General features: G+C 37.4%; 1 protein-coding gene across 2 annotated transcripts in view; it reads right to left on the reverse strand.

Moving 5' to 3' along the window:
- Positions 1–904: 904 nt before the first annotated feature.
- Positions 905–19,853, reverse strand: part of LOC122840803 (glypican-1-like) — a 61,366-nt gene continuing 42,417 nt past the window's right edge. For both annotated transcript variants that reach the window (XM_044133477.1, XM_044133478.1), the window contains 8 exons: positions 17,521–17,748; positions 16,323–16,486; positions 12,068–12,233; positions 11,167–11,291; positions 9,213–9,341; positions 8,827–8,960; positions 6,713–6,888; positions 905–5,022 (listed from right to left, as the gene is read on the reverse strand). In XM_044133477.1, coding sequence (XP_043989412.1) covers positions 4,817–5,022; positions 6,713–6,888; positions 8,827–8,960; positions 9,213–9,341; positions 11,167–11,291; positions 12,068–12,233; positions 16,323–16,486; positions 17,521–17,748 — 1,328 coding nt within the window. In that variant the 3' untranslated portion in view covers positions 905–4,816. The remainder of the gene's footprint in view (positions 5,023–6,712; positions 6,889–8,826; positions 8,961–9,212; positions 9,342–11,166; positions 11,292–12,067; positions 12,234–16,322; positions 16,487–17,520; positions 17,749–19,853) is intronic.

Consider the following 19,853-nt stretch of genomic DNA (forward strand, 5'->3'; position numbering starts at 1 on the left):
GCATTTACTCAGTTTCACAATGGTCTGTTTGTGAATGTCTCCCATATGATCACTGTAAAGTTTGCTTTTTTTAATACCCAAGAGGTCTTATAGTACTATTGTCTTCAGACTGAAACAAGAGAATGCACTTAGTGAGCTTTGACCATGTGGCCGCTTTGCAGTGTGACAACACTTGACAGCAGTTGTCACTTCTGACATCATTCCTGGAAAACAATGGCCTTTTCCAGGTAGTAGAATGCCCCACTGCACTCCAAGAAATTGACTCGAACAGATGGTGTGGTCAGTTCAATGAGCATCGCACATTTCTCTTCTCAAAAGCAGTTCACTTATGCATTCATTCTGTCTCATCTAGGCAGCTAGTTTGAGAAAATACAAGTCCATTTAAATAAATTAGAATATTGTTGAAAAGTTGATAAATTTCAGTACCTTAAGAACATCAGATTATAAATGTCTTTCACTCATAAATGGATGGTTCCAGCATTTAGTACTGTGAATGGGTTCAATGACTATAGATTAGCAAACATAAACTTAGAAATAAGCTTATTAAAAAAGGGAGATATTATATAAAATGACAACAATAACAACATATTTTTTTAAACATATAATGCTTATGAATACAATTTACACCATCATGGCAAGACTGCTTTGTTGAAAGTGACCTAACAGACAGTTACTGAGAATCTCAAGAAAGAAAGCTAAAACTTATCTTTAAAAGTTACATGTTCAAATTGCTGCATTCAAGTCAAAGTGTAAAAAATGTTACAATTTAATTACTGAAACAAATGTTACTTTTTGGTATCTTTTTGGTATTCAAAATCATTACAATGCACTTGCAGATCTACTTAAATTTCCACCCACACCCATAAAATTCGACCCTTGATTGAAGAGACCAGACACAGGGAAGTTGAAAATCTTACAATGTATATAATTGACACAATATTGCAGGTACAACAGCAAGTGAGACATGTTATTGTAGATATTTCTCCAGCTCTTTATGGCACCTGTTTTCACCATAGAAACAGACTCTCAATAAATTTCTGATAAGAATAAAATCAATGTACCGTAAATCTAAACCAGAAATAAAACATTTCTTTCCCCCATATATTGTTACCACTTTGAAACACTGTTCAAGCTCCCAGCACAAATAAGGACATTGTTTCTGAGATGGGTAGTATGCATTGCAGTTTTGCCACCTTCTGTGCATTGCAAAAGTGTTCATATAGTAGAGGCAAGTAGAAAACCATTGTGGAAAAAAATCCACTTTAAATCCAGTTTACAGTTTTCCACAAGTCTTGTAGTGGACACACAGAGCAAGTGGAAATGTGTGCTCTGGTCAGGTAAGCACAATACTGAACGTCCTAGTCAACGTGCAAACCACAATGTGTGATAGAAAACTGGCAATGTGCATCATCATGAACACACCATTCACACAGCAAAACATGGTGGTGGCAGCATCATGCTGTGGGGATAATTCAGTGAAGCAAATTTGGGAAAAAATGTTACATTTGGTCAGAGGAAGGATGGTGCAAAATGAGGAGCAATGCTCTAAGGGTCATCTTCCAGCCAATATTAAAGAATATTCAAGCATTAGAATGATCTATTCAAAGTCCAGATATAAATCAAATTCAGAATGTGTACCAAAATCTAAAACTTCATGTCTCCATCCAATCTGACTGAGTTTGAACTATGTTGGAAACAAAATTAGCAAGATGTTTAATCTTTAGATGTACATGTCTTGCTCAGGTATTTCACATAAAAGATGTACTTACAGCAGAATGTGATTCTGCAAACTGGTGCTGAATACATAAAAATATCATACTTTTAAAATTTTTATTTGTAAAAAAAAAAAAGCATTGAAAAGATTTTCCTTCCACTTGACATTAATGTGTTGCTTTCCTTTGGTCTATCACAAAAAAAACAAAAAACAACCCTAAATCAAATTGTGACAAATTGATAAAAAGGGGGTATGAATACTTTTGCAAGGAACTGAGCAGCGATGAATGAAGGCAGGGTTGTAGGATACATGCTGACCTGAGATCAGTGCAAACCATTATCAAGCTTCCTTTCACACTTTGGAGCTTCATGTTTACACTCCGTCACCGTCCTCAAACAGGACTCAGCATGCCTGACCACATCTATCTGCATACACCCATTCCCAAATCAATAGTCATTTCTGGAAGGTGTTGACTTTCTCATTGATCGAGTACCTTGTGATGTCTTTGTACAGACAATACCATTTTGTGGCCTCATAAAAGTGCATGTTTTGGTAAATGGGAGGGGGACAAGGAGAGCAAACTAATGAGATCAGAAAATTAATGAAAAAAAGGGTGAGGTTTGGTGGGGGTTGTGCAAATTTCAGCCAATGACATTGTGAGGGAGTCACTGAAATTGAAGTTATCGTTCTAAAGTCAAAGGGTTGTCTTTGAGCTGGAATGTCACAATGACAGTGAGTAATTTCTTGCTTTTATTAGGGCATTCACATTTATTCTCAGTCACACACTGAGACCCTTGCAGTGTTACTAAAGGTTTTTGTTAAAATATGTTGCTTTTTCTTTTTTTTTTCTACCAACCAACATTGTACCATTTCTCTCTTTATACCTTTCATTTGACCCCAAAGTATCAAAGGCAGTCTCAGGCACATTTTCTAACTGGGGACAAAAACAGACATACACAGTCTAACAGAAACAACTCATTCATTAATAGAGCTCTTTTTTTTTTTCTAAAAAAGAAAAAGAAATAAGACAGTATATGAGACTTTTCTATTATCACATGAAACAAATGCACTTTGGAGTTGGATTATTTCCAAAAATCTAGGTGCACAGAGAATATTTTTTTTAATATAAACGTCCATGGACTGTCCCATTTGGAGCAGTGACACATTTTAAAAACCACATCAATTTAATTCTTCTATTTCAATCTCGTCACATGCAATTCTGACAGTACAGAAGCCATTAATACAGAATGTGAGCTATTACAGCAGTATTTGAAAATGCTATTTTTGAAAAATGGACTATATTAATCTCCTATTGCTGTCAGTTTAACAGCGCTCTGTCATACATTGTTAGACCGGAGCATTTTAATAGACCAAAACGTTTTAATAGATTTCCTTTCTGTGCCATCCAAACGAGATTTATGCAGGCTCTTTTGTTTGTCCCCTCTTTGCTTTATCGGTCACAGACAAGTACACACATTCGGATTTACGCAATGAACTCATACATACATGCAAGCATTGTCCCTCATCCTGCATGTGAATTCATTCGAACTGAAAACTGCAACACATCTTTGAATTAAAATGTGGTACATGGTTTCTCCCTAGCAAGTATCTTATCAGGAAAAGGTATAATGTTTTCCCAAAACATTCCCTGGAAGGTTGACACATAACAAAGCACTGTGTCACTGTCATCTTTGCCTCGACATCATGCAGAAGCATGAAGAGAGCTCTATAGGTTTTTATAGCTGATGAGCAAAAAAAAAAAAAAAAAAAAAAAAAACAGGGGGTGGGGAGGAGGAGTCAGACTAAGAAGTACCACTTATATGGAAAAGTTGCATGGAAATAAGTGGCGAGAACAGATCATGATAGAAATACATCAGTGGGAGAATTAGTTTGATATTTTCCCCAAGAATGCAAAAAAGAACAAACAGAAAATATGTACACTGCTTCATCTGCCATTAAAACAATAGTACATTAATTTCAAGGATGTGCTTGATTCACCTTGACTGTAATTGTTGCTACACGCACACATAAAGCCCACAGCACTACAATTCTGACTGTGTACAATAGCTTTGATCTGCCGTGAACATTGAAAAAAGTACTGAACAACGTGAGGGCAGGAAAGTTGTATTTCTGCTTCCGAGTATATTTCTGCTCTCTGACAAGGGCAGCCTGCTAACTAACTACACTGTTCCACTCTATGTCAACTGAGACTATGTCCGGTCATGCGAGCACTTTGCTTAAACCTGAACCTCAGCTTGACGCTACACTGCCAGCAGGAGAATGGGGTAACTGGGTGGTGTGAGAGTTGGATGTGGAGGGAGCAAATGGAGGAGGGGATGGATGGAATGGAAGACAGGACACGTTTCTCCCCAGTCTAGAAGGGACATGCCTGTGTGAATATTATGACGACTTTTATTGCAGATTAGAGATAAACGGGCAGAAAGTGCTGACGGCGTCAGCTCAGATCCCGCCGCAGAAAAAGATTATATGTCATAACACTGCAAAGCCTAACGCATCAACAGGTCTGATGGGTCATGTTGTTCAGATTATCCTTCCTGAAAGTTGTCTTTTGAATATCTAGTTTGTGGGGGATTTTTTGCTTTTAAACCAGTGATGTGAATAGTCTAATTATTGCTCCATTGATAACTTCTAATAAATAAATAATTTCTACAGATTAAAAGTGGAGATCCAATGTGCACATAGGGGCTACCGCATTGCTCCATTCTCCTTCTTCCCATCATGTCAATATCTAAATTACTGCTAGCTGTACAGTCTTATAATGTCTTAGGTGAAAATATTGTTTTAGAGAACCCAAACATTAGAATCAAACCATTAGAGGATGTCAAAAGACCAACTCTAACAGTGTCATAAAATACAGACAAATAAAGAACAGGAGAAGAACAGAAACACAGATCAATACTCATGACTCCATTGTGTTTTAAAACCAAAGAAAGCCCATTTGAGTAATTTTTGCTATTGTTTCTAGTAATTGGCTTACTTTTGGCAAAGAAACTAACCCCTAATATTTCCTCCCTGTCTGTTAAAACTCTCCAGTCCCCCATGTCCCAAACTCAGTCCCAGGAAGAAGAACTCTCCCACCAATTATCGCCGCAGCAACAGGATGAGCAGTGAAAGCAAAAGGATGCTGCATGAAGGGAGACTTTGTGACGCTGAACCTCTCACTTCCTTATTCCTTGGTGGGTAGGCATAGACTCTGGGTGGTTCGGTCACTGGGGCAACAAGGCGTGGCCCCCGGGAACACATGTCATCTGCACACATGCCACTTCCTGATCCACTGACATCATCACCTATAAAGAAAAAAAGGTGTTTCTGTGACTTTTAAGCATGTGGTAATTACATTTTATATGTCTTTACATTAAGTTCCCCTCTCTAAAACTTCAAAGAAAAGGAAAATACACATTTCACTGAATTTTCTTAATGTTACGATGCTACAGATTTTCCTGGTTAAACAATGTACAAAAGCTGTCTCATCTAACATGTGTCTTGGAAATATTAACAACTTTACAAATAAATTAAGAGACCATGACTTCAGTTTACCTTAATACAAAGTTAGCAGCATATCAACCAAGATTTGAGAATATAATTATACAGCTGTGAGACTGGTGCATATGTACCTTGTGTTTCATTTTTGCACAATGACAAGACAGTGTTACCTTTCTACGCAGCCATTTCTATGTGTATATGCGATTTTCTCCTAAGCAAAGGACCCATAGATTCTTTTAGGTGTTCATAAAGTTCATGTCACAAGCAAACATGGGCCATCTGCCCATATCAAACTATGCTTAAGTAATAAGAAATTAGAGTTCCATGTCTTCAAAAATTTTGTCATACCGTTTCTGTGGTTTAAAGTTTATTAATGTGATGTCAGGGAAAATGCAAGTTTTCTCCAGTTGTTTTTGTCAGGATCTAGGTTGTGCGTTTATGCTTGTGCGTGTGTGCTTGTGCTTGCTTTTCTTTCAAACATTGGGCGAGGTGGCTCTTTTTGCAGACAATACACCTGGCTGCAATTATCTAATCACTGCTCAGACTTTGTCCTCACAAACCACTCGCTCTATGCAGCTCTGGACTAAACTTGTACGAAGGTCTGCACAGGTTGAATCTCTGCCCCCGCCAATGCCACCTCACAAGGCCGTAAGCTGTTCCACAATCTCATTGTTTACTGCGAGTTATCACCCGTCTCACGGTCTTTGCCTTGTTTTACAGATGCTAGTTCCAGAAGCCAGAGCCCCAGACCTTCTGCAGTGTTATTTTTCTCTTGCAAATAAATAATTTTTCTTTTATGCTGTGACCAGTCCATGTTTCTGCATCAGTGTTAGTAAACCACCTGTAGGCTACCTATGATAATGCACATGTCCAGTAGCTGCACTGCCCCTTAAGTTGTGGTGAAGTGTCAGTCACCTGGCTGAAAGAAAGCTACGAAACATGTTCCTTAATTACAAGAATGACAAATTAAGATGTTTGAAAATAACAAACAAGGAGAGTCAAAAGCTCAGAGTTAAAAGCAACCCACCAACAAAATGTATGTACGGGCTACACACAAACATTATAGCAATGACCTGATGATAACACAATATTACATATTTCAATTTCAATAGCAAATTCAGCTCTTTTTTAAAAGCTTTCTTAGTAAGATGATTGACAATTAGTTTTTAAAAGTGCTGGAATCCAAACTGATATATATTTTATGTTGAAAAACATAACTATGAAAAAATTTAGTAATTTGAAGTTAAAAATAAATTTGGTAAATAGAAATGGTAAAGAATCACATTTTTCGTATGTCACTCACATTGAAAGTCATTAATAAAAAATAAAAAAAATCCCTCTAATTTAGTTTTGCAAGGTTTCCCAAAAAAAACATGAAGGAAAGACATAAACAGCCCAACTGCTTAGATCAGCATAGATCATATAGACTTGTTTCCAGACGATGGTAATGGAAGGAAAAAGAGGATGGTATAAACTATGTTTCAAATTACTCACTGGAATCTTGAAAATCCACATCCTGGCCATTAAGAGCATTCTTCAGCCGGTGGGTCATGATCTTCAGCTGCATTATTTGCTGGCGGATTTTCATGTCTGGTTTGGAGATGTCGATCTCCACTTCAGGGTTGTTAATCTGTCTGGCTAGGCCATCACCGATCACCTCAGGCAGATACCTGGTAAACGTAAGCATTTCAAAATTGTCATGGTCACTGGTCATGGCATATCTGTAGCTACCAGTTTTACCTTGATATGCTTATTTGGAGGACTTTATAGTGACTCTAAGACTAATTTATCACAACCGGCAAATGCAACCCAAATCAACCTTTTTTCATCCACATGCAACCAGACTTTTTCACTGCAGTCTGAACACCCTACTTCCGATCTTTTTGCACCCTCCCAAAAACAAATCAGATCTGTCCCGTTTACATTTGTGGTGCTAGTTTAGATAGCACCACCCCTGTTTTTAAACATCTGCAGTTTGCATGGTCTTATCGCATTTTATCTGGGTTTTATGTTATTTGTGTAAGACATACATCATTACTCTGTATCAGAAGAAGCAAGAAGCGATAAATTTGGATGTGAACAATGGCTGAAAATTATGATTATGAACTTATGAAAGATGTTTGTGTCACAGAAGCATCACATCACAATCTGACCTCCCTGGCTCTGATCCACAAAAGGCCATTGCTATTAGCTGTGCTTTATTTTTATTAATTTTTGTTGTCTTGTTATGATCTTGTGACAATACTGTCAGCTCCCATTGCTGAATAAACTTTAAAATCTATCTACAAGCTGCTCCATCTATTATTGCCTCCATGAACAACGTGCTTGTGTGTGACGTCAGCGTTCCTCCTCTGCACATCCGGGTTGCTTTAGGGACTTAAACTGTTCACACAGAACTGTCACTGCAGTCAGGTTTAATTTGAAGTGTAAACAACCAAGTGAAAACAAATAGGATTTAAGCAAATAATTGGAAATGAGCATTAAAACCTTTTGTGTGAATACAGCCTAAGTCAGCTATAAAATGTTTGTCACTGTGATAGAATGATCACCATTTTCATCCAGAAAACCTCAGCTTTTATTTGAGCAATTTTAGCCTCCTGTTCACCCAGAGTGATTGAGAACTCAAGTTAGAGACATTTGTTGGAAAAAAAAAAAAAGTCTGTTCATTATCATTTTCTGTCTAGGAGGCAAGTGACTGACCTGTGTCAGATATTTTGTGCAAGGCTGCATGAAACACCTGCAGCCTTGGAAAGATGCATTGATCCATCTTTGCATAGACTCAGTATAAAAACATAATTCTTCTAACTGTTTGTTAGACGTGCACTGACATACCAATTTTGTGTACTTTTCCTTGTTGGCAAGTAAAACACAAAGAAACTAAAATTATTGTGATTCTTGTCTTGTGTGTTCCTTTTAATGAACAAACTACATTTTTCTAACGTTACACAAACTCAAAAATTAACTTATTCGGAGCACAAAAACAACCTCTACTAGAAAATATTCAAAAATCCTTAAGTGAAAAGGAAGAGGGGTATAATTAAATAGAAAAGTCACAGAGTGCACACTGCATGGAGAAATATTTGCTCAGCTATACGTTGTGTGATTGTTAAGTAATCTACAAGTAGAGAACAGGGAAAATTGAAGCATGAGACAATTGGAAAACAAATATTTGTAGTTAAACTTTACAAGATGCAAGGAGAAGAGTTGTTGATTTGTACTTGGTGTTTGCTTTCTTTTGGGTTTAATAAATATCAGAAAAATAGTCAGAAGTAGCAAGAAAAGTCCCACTAATAAAATATCTTATGCTTGAAGGAAAGATGTGGTGAAATAATGTGGAATATCTTCCCAACTTTTTTCAAATATCACCTTCCTAAAATAATGTCATTTTTTGCTAAAAGTGATTTTTTTGTTTGTTTGTTTTGGCAAAATATCTGCCAGGGGAATAACCCTAAATGCTAAGTTTTACAATAGCTGCACAGTGTTTTACATCTAATTATCCCCATAATATAATCTTTTTGTGAATACGCTGAATGATATAAAGAAAAAAAAAAACAAACCTCCATATGAATTAAGCATTCACAACAAATTCCTTTGTCATTCATCATTACCTGGCACGACTTATGCCGTTCCAGCACTTGTCCTCAGCCCCGGTTCCACTGGCAACTCTGTCACTGCAAAGAACTTTTGGTAGGGAAACCCAATATGGTCGTATTTCTCTCAGTTTCATGTTGACGTCAGACACCTAAACCAGAATTGATTATGAGATCGCTGACAGAAACAGTAACAAAGCAGCTTCAAATAGAAGGAGTAAGGAAAATAGTCATCGACAGTGTGTATATTCTGACTGACTTGCCCATCTAATATTTATCAGCTTCTAATCATTGAATAGTTGTCCACACAAAGCTGAGTGCACAAGCTAAAGGGATTTAACTTCTAATGATATGCATATCTGAACAGGCCAGGGAAGCTTAGAATCAGCTAGATAAGTACTAACCGACTTTGGCATTTTGGTGACACTTCCTCCCAACCTGTCATCGACTACGACCCTTCTTCTACTGGTGATATCTTCAAATCCGGAGCTGGTGGCTCCTCCTTCGCTGAGGCTGCCACATGCCTGGGACAGCTGGAGGAGGTGGAATCAAGAATACATAAGAAGAAAAGAAGAGGGATTTTTGCATGACCCAAAAATCAGCCAGTGCTTTTCTTATGTAGCCTGACTCACAGCTAACTGAGTCTTACTTGTCTCCATTGATTATACAAGTGAGACAATATATTGAAACACAGACACACAAGAACTAAATCTCTAAAACTTCAAGCACAGCAACATTTTTGATTTGACTTATTTATTTCAAACAGGTTTTTAAAAACTGTATTAAAAACCATATGCTCCAATATGTTTTATCAATAATACTGCAGCACATTATTGTTGGGATAAAGCTACATGCCAGAATGAATGTGACTGAACTTTAAACACAGCACTTTCATAAAGAGATGAGAATCAAAGGCTCACACTGTGTGTGGTTACCATATTGACACAGGTGAGAGACACTCCCACCAGGCCACAGTTCACCCCAGGCCAGACTGGCCCTTTAGGAAACCTGAACAGAGGAAACTTTGATTTCTTCTCCTGCCATCCACCTGGATTTCCAACTTCACTAAACAGCTCAGTTAGTTTGTTTTGTACTATTGCTAGTTGCTGTTGAATGCCATATAGAACTGCTACACAAACATCATTATGCCTGTAAATAAAAGCTTTGCCTGCAGATTGCATCATGACTCAAAACCATTCATTTTCAACTAGATATAAGAAGCAGTACAATAGCGTCAATGTGGTGAGACGCTTAGTGTATTATGTAAACAAAGACTGTGGAAAGACTAGACATAAAAGACTACTTCATTATATATCAGAGAGTGGAGACCTTTTATCCATGATGCTATTTTAACATTTTTTAAGTTTTTGAAACCTTTAAATTACTTTTCAAGTAAATATTCCTTTTAGTAGCAACACAGAAGTCTGCAAATGAAAATAGGACTCTTATGAAAAAGGTTTTTCTGTTTCCAAATCGATGGACTATGGTGTGTGACGCCAGAAGCTCCAACATAGTCAAACTGTGCCTCTGCCCTATGAACTTACAAATAAAGGAAATCTAGGAGTGGTGTGGTTCGGGTTTGATTGAATAGGCCATTTTTACAAAGGAATTGGACTAAATAGAAAACCAAAACACAGTAAGCAGTGCTGCGCTGCTCAGTGGAAACATGCCTTGTTTCCACCTGAGAGGACACAGGGCTAAGGAGTCAAGAGAAGGTGATTCCATCACCACTTCAGAAGTCACTGCAATATAGTAGTTAAACGATTCCTTGTCAGCAGTTTTGACATGCCTCTTTAAAGTCACCTCGAATATTGGGACCACACCTGCAAAGTGGTAGACATGGATGCGATAGCAATTTGTAAGCAAGAGGACCAATGAGAGAGTCCCTATATATATACTATAGGACACCTCAGAATATCTGGTTGAATTTTACTATTTGATTTTGACAGTCTGACGAGTCTCAGATCCAGGAGAAGCGATTTAGCTTCTGTCCTGAGAATTGAAAAGAAAATAAGATTTTTTTTTCCATCAAGTAACAGCTCAGAGATCCATGGGAGTTTGGTTGTTCAGTCGAGTTGTTTTTTTTATCTCTTAGAAGGATTGCAACCACGTTCCTCAGGTCATGCTATAGGGGTTGCTGCAAGGTTATTCTTAGGAGCACTTTTGGGAGCTAGCATAAGTGGCACAAGAGAGGGAAGTCTGAGACCCTTTGCTGATGTTGCTGTCCCTGTGGCCCAGATCTGGGTAAGCAGAACATACTCGATGGATCAGTACATAATTCTTTTATTTGTAATAAAACAGTCTTTGTAGCTGTGTAGGCATTTAAATCTCTATGTGTAAATCAAAGAGCAATCTAACCTTGCTGTTGATGGTTTCCATGTTATCCATCATACTAAACATAGCTTCTGATATCTGATTTGGGAGGGAAAGGATCACGCTTTCCACATCATCCAAGCGGCGCTCTCCAACCTCAATCATTGTGTCTGTAAAGTATTAAAAAATAAAAAACAATGAAAGAATAACTTGTTTTTCAACATAAATCTGTTCAGCAACTTTTATTAATATAGTGTGTTAATAAAAGTTAACACACTGATTATACAAGTTAGTGTATAATTACACAGTGTATAAATAAACAAACAACATCATGAGATCATCATGCAGGTGAACTGAATCCTTGGTGCTTGAGTATCATATTACGGAAGGTAAACAATTATATGACACAGCTGCTAGTTAATGATTTGCAAAGTTATATGGGAAAACTTTACAGGAAGGGGACATTCAATGTAGTGAGGCTAAAGTGAAAGACGTTTTGTCCCATTACTTCAATGGTTTTCATATAATGTTGAAAATCAATGAACAGAAGTTATGTTATAATATGTTTTACAGATTTGTTTTGCCAGTGTTATGCATTTATTTCACCAAACACTTCAGAAGTTGCATTAACTCTCATTAAAGAGAGTCAATATTCCCCTAAAAGATGGTGTTGATGTTAGCGAGTTAAAACTTCTGAATCCATCACAAAGCAGATTTAAGTGATAGTTGGAATTAATTCTACTCTACTTTGTTTTGATGCTGACATTAATTGTTGACAGTAAAATAGACACTTAAGTTGTACATATAAAGATTGTGTCAAGTCGCAAAAAGATGCTATACACTACACACCAAATCAAAAGGTTTGTACAGAAATGTTTTGGTATGAATACATGTACTTTTCTAGTATCCTCACAATGTGTATGAGTATGTGTGAGTGTCCTCTGACCTGCTAGATGTGACCATTCTGTATGGAGGTCCGCCTGGTTGGCGAGGCAGCCCTTCATGACGTTGCTGCAGTAGTTGGTACAGGGTTTAGCAGTGGGCATGCCACGACAGTGGGGACAGTAAGTCATCCTCATAATAGCTCCCATGCACGTCTGGCTCAGTGGCACCTGTGGTCAGGCAAAGGCAAAAATAAACTTTGGTCCCATGACAAAAGTAAAAACACTGTTCTGTCAAACACATTTCACTTTTCTAAGTGAAAATCTGAAATCAAAAGTTCATAAACTTCTTTTTTCTTTTTCTTGTGACACTTTTTTTATTCTACTGGAGAAATGAAAATTGGGTTATGCAAAAGTACCTTTATTTTATGCAAGTTAAAAGCATGGTTTTTGCTGAGGCAGTAACAGCCACAAAACAGTGGGAGGTCACCTCTTGTGGCGAACTTTGAGTTTTCACCGTAGTTTCTTCTAGCACTGTTCCCTTGGAAACCACAAAGTTAAAATGTATTTTTTCTTTTTACATGTGATGAAAAGACCCTGACATTGATACAAGTGTTCTCAGCCCCCCACTCTGTCCTCCCTGCCTCCTGCATTTCTCTTCCTATTCCACAAGGCCATTCCCAAAGGGGAAGAGGCCTTCGTGCATGAAAAGTGAAACTGGGTTAATACCAGTAAGCTCTGTTCACAAGAGAGTACAGCTATGCATACAAAACCTCAAGAAGTATGGAGTGTGTGTGTCTGTGCGCAAGAGGGAGAAAGAAGGAGAGATGTGGAATGAGCCCAGCTACGCATACAAAGCTCTTCTAAGCTGACATCTGGGCCAGCTTGATGCTTTTACTGGAAACTCCTCCTCCAGCCGTAAAGTCCCAGTTAAACCTACATTTGATCAAATCTGGAGTAAAAATAGGGCAATAATGTGTGATTGTGAGAAAAGACAAAGGCACTTTGATCATTCTACAAAATATGGAATGTGCTTAAGTCAACTTTCCATAGGAGTAACTAAGGTAACTGGAAAAAAAGATTGACTTGCCATGTTAGGCTATTAATCTAGATTTTCTTAAATCCGAATAAGTGGAAGTAACATGTCATTTATGCTAGAGAGGCAACATAAAGTGCAAAGGAAACAGAAAAGAAAAAAAAAGAAAACATTTCCATGCACAATTTCAACTCATATGACAGATGAGTCACACCCTCATTCCTTTTTTTTTTTTTTTTTTTTTCCATTTTTCCATCCATACTGTTACCCTCATTAGCTAGGGATGAGTCAGATGATTGCTTTTAAATGAGCAGGAGAGTTAGTTGAGTATACAGCAATGACTAGGCAGAATACCAAAAAGACACATGATGAAACAAGCAATGTGAGGTCAACTAAGGTTAATATCATTTTTACTGACATACAAATGTTGATTAAAAATGACCTTTAGAACACAAATGATGGTAAAGCTATGGTATATACTCCTAAAAATACTTAATCTGTGAATTTGATTAGTTGGTACAAGTATCAAGTTATGCTCTGATCTTAAGCAGCAGCAATTTCAATCTATGGCTTAAGGTTCTTTTTAAAGAGATGGCAAAGAAAACGATGGAATAACTAGAATTTTCTGTCTTAATGTCCTTGTCCTACAAGGACACTAGTTAACTTTATGGCGCACAAAGTTAACTAGTGCTGTCCCTCCCCCCACATTTTTCTGTGCATTGCTCAGCTGGTGGAGAAATTAAGCCAAGGTGCAAATTCAACCTGGGAGATCTTCTCCAGCCTCACCTGCATCATCCAATTACTTTGCCTCTGCCGCACCCAATCATCGCTCAAGAAGCCCCTTATAAGCCTTGTCACCCATTGATCCTTCTGCTTCCTGGGCCAGCTTCAACCCGTCTCCACCCCATCTCCGCCCTCACACTCCCAGGATTTTCAGGCTCCTCTCCTTTCCAGTCTCCACTCCACCACTAAGGTCTGGGCCCCAGGGAAAGAAGATCCTAATCCTCGCTCTAAGCTGTCCATTCAAGCTGGTGGCAATTCTTAGCGTAGCTGTCTTCTGCTGGGGTCCCCCCAAAGAAATCTACCTTCAGCCAAAAAAAATTGCCTTATTGCTGATTTCTCTCTTTGTGAGTCTCTCCACACTGAAAAACATTGTCTCATTTTTCAGTTAAAGAAGACAAACAAATGTCATTGAAAACATTCAATGTATATGAAAAGGAAAGAGTGCCATGAAATGAGTTGTGTGGAACTACACACAAGTCCCAAATTCTCAGATGATTATCTTTATTTTTGCATCTTTTTTATTGCATAAGACGGGGTTGAAAGCTATCCAGTCTATGTTAATGTATCTTTTAGAGGGATATACTTTACTTGTCTCAGTTCCAACCTTACAACGCTTCCTACCCCACCTCAGTCTGACCCATAGCTAAGTATTTATATCTTTCTCAGTACTTGTCTCTCTTCTGTAATTAGCACGGATATCTGAACATTCCCATTCTCACTGCGCTACAGAGCGAGACGATCTAGACTGCTTGCCTCCGGAGTCAGCTGTGCAGCACATGGCCTACTTCCAACATTCCCCTTCCCAAGGGAATAAAACAGTCCAGAGAAAGTTAAGGACAAACCAGCTGGCATAACCTAGAGCAAAGGAAGGGTGGAATTAATGCGTTACTGGAAAGAGAGATTGCAAGTTCTGGCTCAGATCTATTTTCTGTCAATCAACATTTATTTTTACCGTCTGCCACTTAATTAAGCTTTATTTTTATTTTCCTTTTGAGACGCTATCATCTTTTGCTGCACGCTTTTATTTTCTAATCAAAACAGCCTCAAGCAATAATCATTTATGCTGACTTTATTCGAAACAATGAAATTTCTCGTAGTCATGCTCACATTCATTGAAAAGTTGCTAATTTATATCAATTTTGCTTAAGACCTCTGTCCTGACTTTGTCCATTTCAACACCCACATGTCCTTACAACTTCAGTCAGAAGGAATCCTCAATATAAATCCATATTTTGAGCTGGTCACAGTGAGTGAATGTTGAACTTATTTTCTTTTGAGTTACCATAGGATGTGTGGCTGGTTAGCTCACTTGGTTAGAGTGGGGTATTTATAAGGTCAAGGTCATGGGTTCAATCCCCACACTGGCCAATTGAAGCATATATTGTCTGCGACAGACTGACGACCTGTCCAGGGTGAACCCCGCCTCTCGCCCGGAACGTTAGCTGGGGATAGGCACCAGCAACCCTCCCTACCCCATTAGGGACAAAGGGTGATTAGAAAATGGATGGATGGATGGATGGGTTACCATAGGTGTTTTGCAAGTCACAAGTATGTCTCAAGTTCCTCCACCCAAATCCTGAGTCAAATCACAGGTAAAGGCATGTTGATTCAAATGCCTCAAGGCACTCAAGCTATGAAACGAGTCAAAGTCCTATTCTTTTAATTTTGAGTTTTAAGTAAGAAGTGATCCAGTGTGATCCAATAAATAATCTAAACAGTGTAATTATGCTGTGTGGCTCTCAGCACCTTCCTCCTGTGCCAGCAATACTATAAATCTCCGCGAGAAATCTTAAAGGATGGAGAAAATTCCCTATAAGAAATCTCAGTTGGTTTTTCTCTTGGAATTTCTGGTTTCAAGCTTCTTGTACATTACCTTGTGATTTTTCATCAACAAACAATACATGTTAAATTCATGCCTTTCTTTGCTAAGTGCTTGTCTGCATTCCTCTTCGGGTTGCTTCTCTTACCACACTCCTAATCCAGTACCTGACAAGAGATAATTTTAGCTGTGGCATCAAAAATGGCTCCCCCACCAAATGATTTCTTGGTCTTGCTCCAATCTTAACTTTACTCTTGTGTTATGTGCAGAGAAAACCATTTCTCTTGGGACATATTAACCCTCCCTACGTCCCCGGGAGACATTTTTCAGTTTAGAGTTGACATTAACTGGTGTTGCAAGGGCTGATGGTCCACACTGCAAGACATATTTTATAGAGTCTATGGCTTCTACCAACATTAATCTGTGACAGCTTCATACTGCTCATAAGGAGTGGTAAAACTTGCATGAGTGAGTCCGTCTGAGCTTAGCTGTAAGCAGCATCACTAAGGAGATAGGCACACATGCATTTTAGCACACTTACTAAAGATTTAGCAAGTGAACCACAGCATTATAAAAAACATGTAGAAATAGATTTTTCTCAAAAGTAAAAATATTCTTCCAAGATGTGGAAAACGGGCCTATTTAATGTAGGATCTGTAAATTTGAGAGCTGGAAGTTTTACCTGTAACACTCTGCCCACCACTTCTCGACTGGTTTGCAGTCCCTGGAGGAATGCACGTGCCGCCACAAATGTACGAGTGACCTGTATCGTCATTTTATGGGCGGCATCTCCAAAAAGTCGAAGTGTCTCTATTTTCTTTGATACACACTCCTGGTATTCCTCATCTGTAACAGGCAAGCATGTGTAAAACGTTTTGTATTTGTAGAGCTTCACATAAAACAAAGAAGAATCGAGTCCATATGATTTAAATTGACATCATCTTAGTTTTTCATGCCCTCCTTGGAATAACTATAAAACAAGAAAATGATGAACATGCAAAATTGTTTAATTTTCTTATTCAGTTGTAGCTCTAGTTCATGGTTTGGTTCTGTGTCATTACAATAAGAAATATTTTTGTTTTTCCAACCAGAAAAAAAGCAAACAATAAGTTCAAGCTTATGTTGCCATACTGTTGTAAAGTAATTGAAATAAAATTATTTTATGTAATTTTTTTTTCAAGGACCCTCAAGAAAACATGACTATATAAAATATTCTACCTCATTCTCATCTGATTCTTCCTCATATCTGCTATGCTCCCTTTATGGCTTGTGGTAAACCACAAAGAGGAGTTCTTGTGGCTTTGTTTTACTAATGATTTTGTAGCCAATGTTTTACAAAGACCAGATTTGTGGAGCTTCTCTGATTAATGTCCTTTTTTTATTTATAGTCCAACAGTTTGGGTGGACTCCCAGGCCCATATAGGTTTGCAACTGTACTGCTGTTTGCTACTTCTAAGCATTCACCATTCTTTGAAGTAAAAACGTAACTCCTACTATGGCTAAACACTGTTCTTTATTTACCTCAGAATATTTGTATAGACAACATCCTGAGATGTGGGTGATTTATGTTTTACTTCAGATGAAACAAAGCCTCTCTAACAAAGCCTCTCTTTTTTAGTAATATTTTCTCCTTCCGTTTTTGAAAGATGGATTGAACAATGTCTCGCAAATAATAAGAGACATTGTTTTATAACCTAAACTTCATTTTGATTTCTCCACAACTGTATCTCAAAGCTGTCTGGTGCATTTTTGGTGGTCATGTTACAACATTTTAAAGAAATCTGTATGAATAGATTGGCCTATGTCATTCATATATGCAAAGGACTCCACATCACTTTGAAACAACAGAAGATAGGAGTGCATTTACTGAAAAAGCATACCTATTGAACTCTGCTTATTTGCTTGGTAAAAAAGCTTCTCCAGCAGCTTGGTCCAGAATTCATTCAGCACCTCCTCCAGATTGACACTGGTACTCCGGTAGTAGTCCCTCAAATCCTGGTACAAGTCATGAAAAAGCTGGGAATTTCTGGAGTATAAAAAGCCCCATGTTGAAGTGAACGTATCCTGAAGGGTGGCCCTGGACCTGTTCATTAAATCATCCATGTAGCCTGAAAAACACAAAAAATCAGCACATTTAAAAACAGGTATATTGTCGTAAAATATAGCTTTGTAGTTCGCCACTTTGTTCAGCAAACTGTTTTAGCTCAGAAAACATCACAATGGATAATGAAATTGGATTGGATTTTATTCGACTGAGAAAACTTATTTGACTCTTGACTATAGCTTATTTTATGTGGAGGCATGCTCACACTTTAAAATGGTAGAATTGATATCTTTCCTATAAAACGATTTTTTATTATCTGCATTTAAGAATTTTCGGAAACACTGCAAGTTTCAGACACAAGTTTGAGAGGCACTCACAAATAAACATCCATTAAAAAACAACAAAAAAACCCCTCCATGGTCACTGATTACAGAAATAGGATCATATGAAATGAAGTTTAATGTAGCAGAAATATAACACCCACATTTAAAAGAGCTAAAGTCAATCTCAGCATACGAGTTACATAAGGATTTAATATGCTAAGCTCATTTTGCCCCATCTGTGTAGCATAATTTTAGCACTGGCCTTGTTAGACAGCATTTATCAGTTCTGCTTTACCCACTCTTTATTCAAAAGAAACAAGATTGCTTCTCAGCTGCTGTTTGCTACTTCTTAGCATTCACCATGCTTTGAGGTAAAAACTTAACTCCTACTGTGGCTAAATACTGTTCTTTATTTTACCACAGAATATTGGTAAAGACAACCTCCTGAGATGTGCATGATTCATGTTTTATTTCAGAAACAAAGCACCACTAATAATTTTGTATTAATATTTTCTCTTTTCAGAGTCCGCATTTTAATGTTAGTCTTTGCCCTAACCTAGGTGCAGAGTAATCTATTGAAAAAGAAATAAAAAAGTCCATTTCTAATTTCTCTTGTTTCGATACATGCTCAGAACAAAGCCAGTGAACACAATTTGTAGAAAATTGTTCTTTTTTTTTTTTAAAAAAGCTTGTTTTTTGTGACAAGTTCCTATGTTTTGGTATTTTTTCAAGCTATATTTGGGATGTCTTAACAGACTCAAGATGGGAAGTAAACTTTAGCATGTTTGTCTAGAGGTTTTACTTCAGAATTGACAGGAATCTCATCAGAAAGTTTTGTACCTAACTGCTCAGTCTGAGTCCTATGCTCTCTTCACTTGAGTAGTATTGATTTTCAAGTCTTTGAACATATTCTTGATACGGTACTATGTCAATTTGGTTTGAGGGGTTGTTCGGCACCATATTTATGACCTTGACTGACATAAAAATACAGCTTATATAACTGTCTGTGAAAAAGAGTAAAAGAAAAAAAAGATTGTCCAAAACAGAAAAAAAAACAAAAAAAACTGACATAGATATTGTAAGTGCAGTGACCCATAAACATAAAAAGTTTTATTTTTACTTTTTTGTAACACATTTTTTAATTCCTTAAAGACATTTCAATGTAAATACAAAATTCAGTTTTAAAAATGTTTGAAAGAAACCTTTATTCCTTAATACAGGATTAATTTCTTAATAAAGGAATAAAACCTTTCCAAACCAACCTGGCTCTATATGTAACTGTCCACTAAACTGAATAAACTGTGCCACCCTTGGGAGAAACAGCTGTCACAGGCATTTGCAATAATTAATGAGTAATTAATAAGTCTTTCACATCATTGTGGAAAAATGTTGGCCTACTTATGCCCCATTTACACAGAGCTGTGGTTAAATCATAATATTGTTGTTGCAATCCAGCTGCTAGTTTACACAACAGCAGTGACTGGAGTATCTCCGGGCTTTAAAATATAAAAAGTCTTTAAAAAAATGCTCTACATCTCCAGAAGCAGAACCAAACATAGAGAGGCAGCAATTAGCTTCAATGCACCACAAATCTGAAACAAACTTCCAGAAAACAGAAAATCCCAACAGTTTAGAGTTGCTTTTGAACCATTAAAAATGAAATGCTGACCAAACTATTTGATGTGTATTGATGATTTTGATGATGGGACTCATCAAAACACAATTTTTGTTTCTGGTTTTCTCAATTGTTGACTATGTGGTGCCTTTTATAACTTTGTATTTCTGCGTCTTTATGAAGTAAAGCACTCTGAACTGCCTGGTTGCTAAAATGTGCTATGCAAATAAA

This window comes from Gambusia affinis, linkage group LG12, assembly GCF_019740435.1.
Source record: "Gambusia affinis linkage group LG12, SWU_Gaff_1.0, whole genome shotgun sequence".
NCBI classification, from domain to species: domain Eukaryota; kingdom Metazoa; phylum Chordata; class Actinopteri; order Cyprinodontiformes; family Poeciliidae; genus Gambusia; species Gambusia affinis.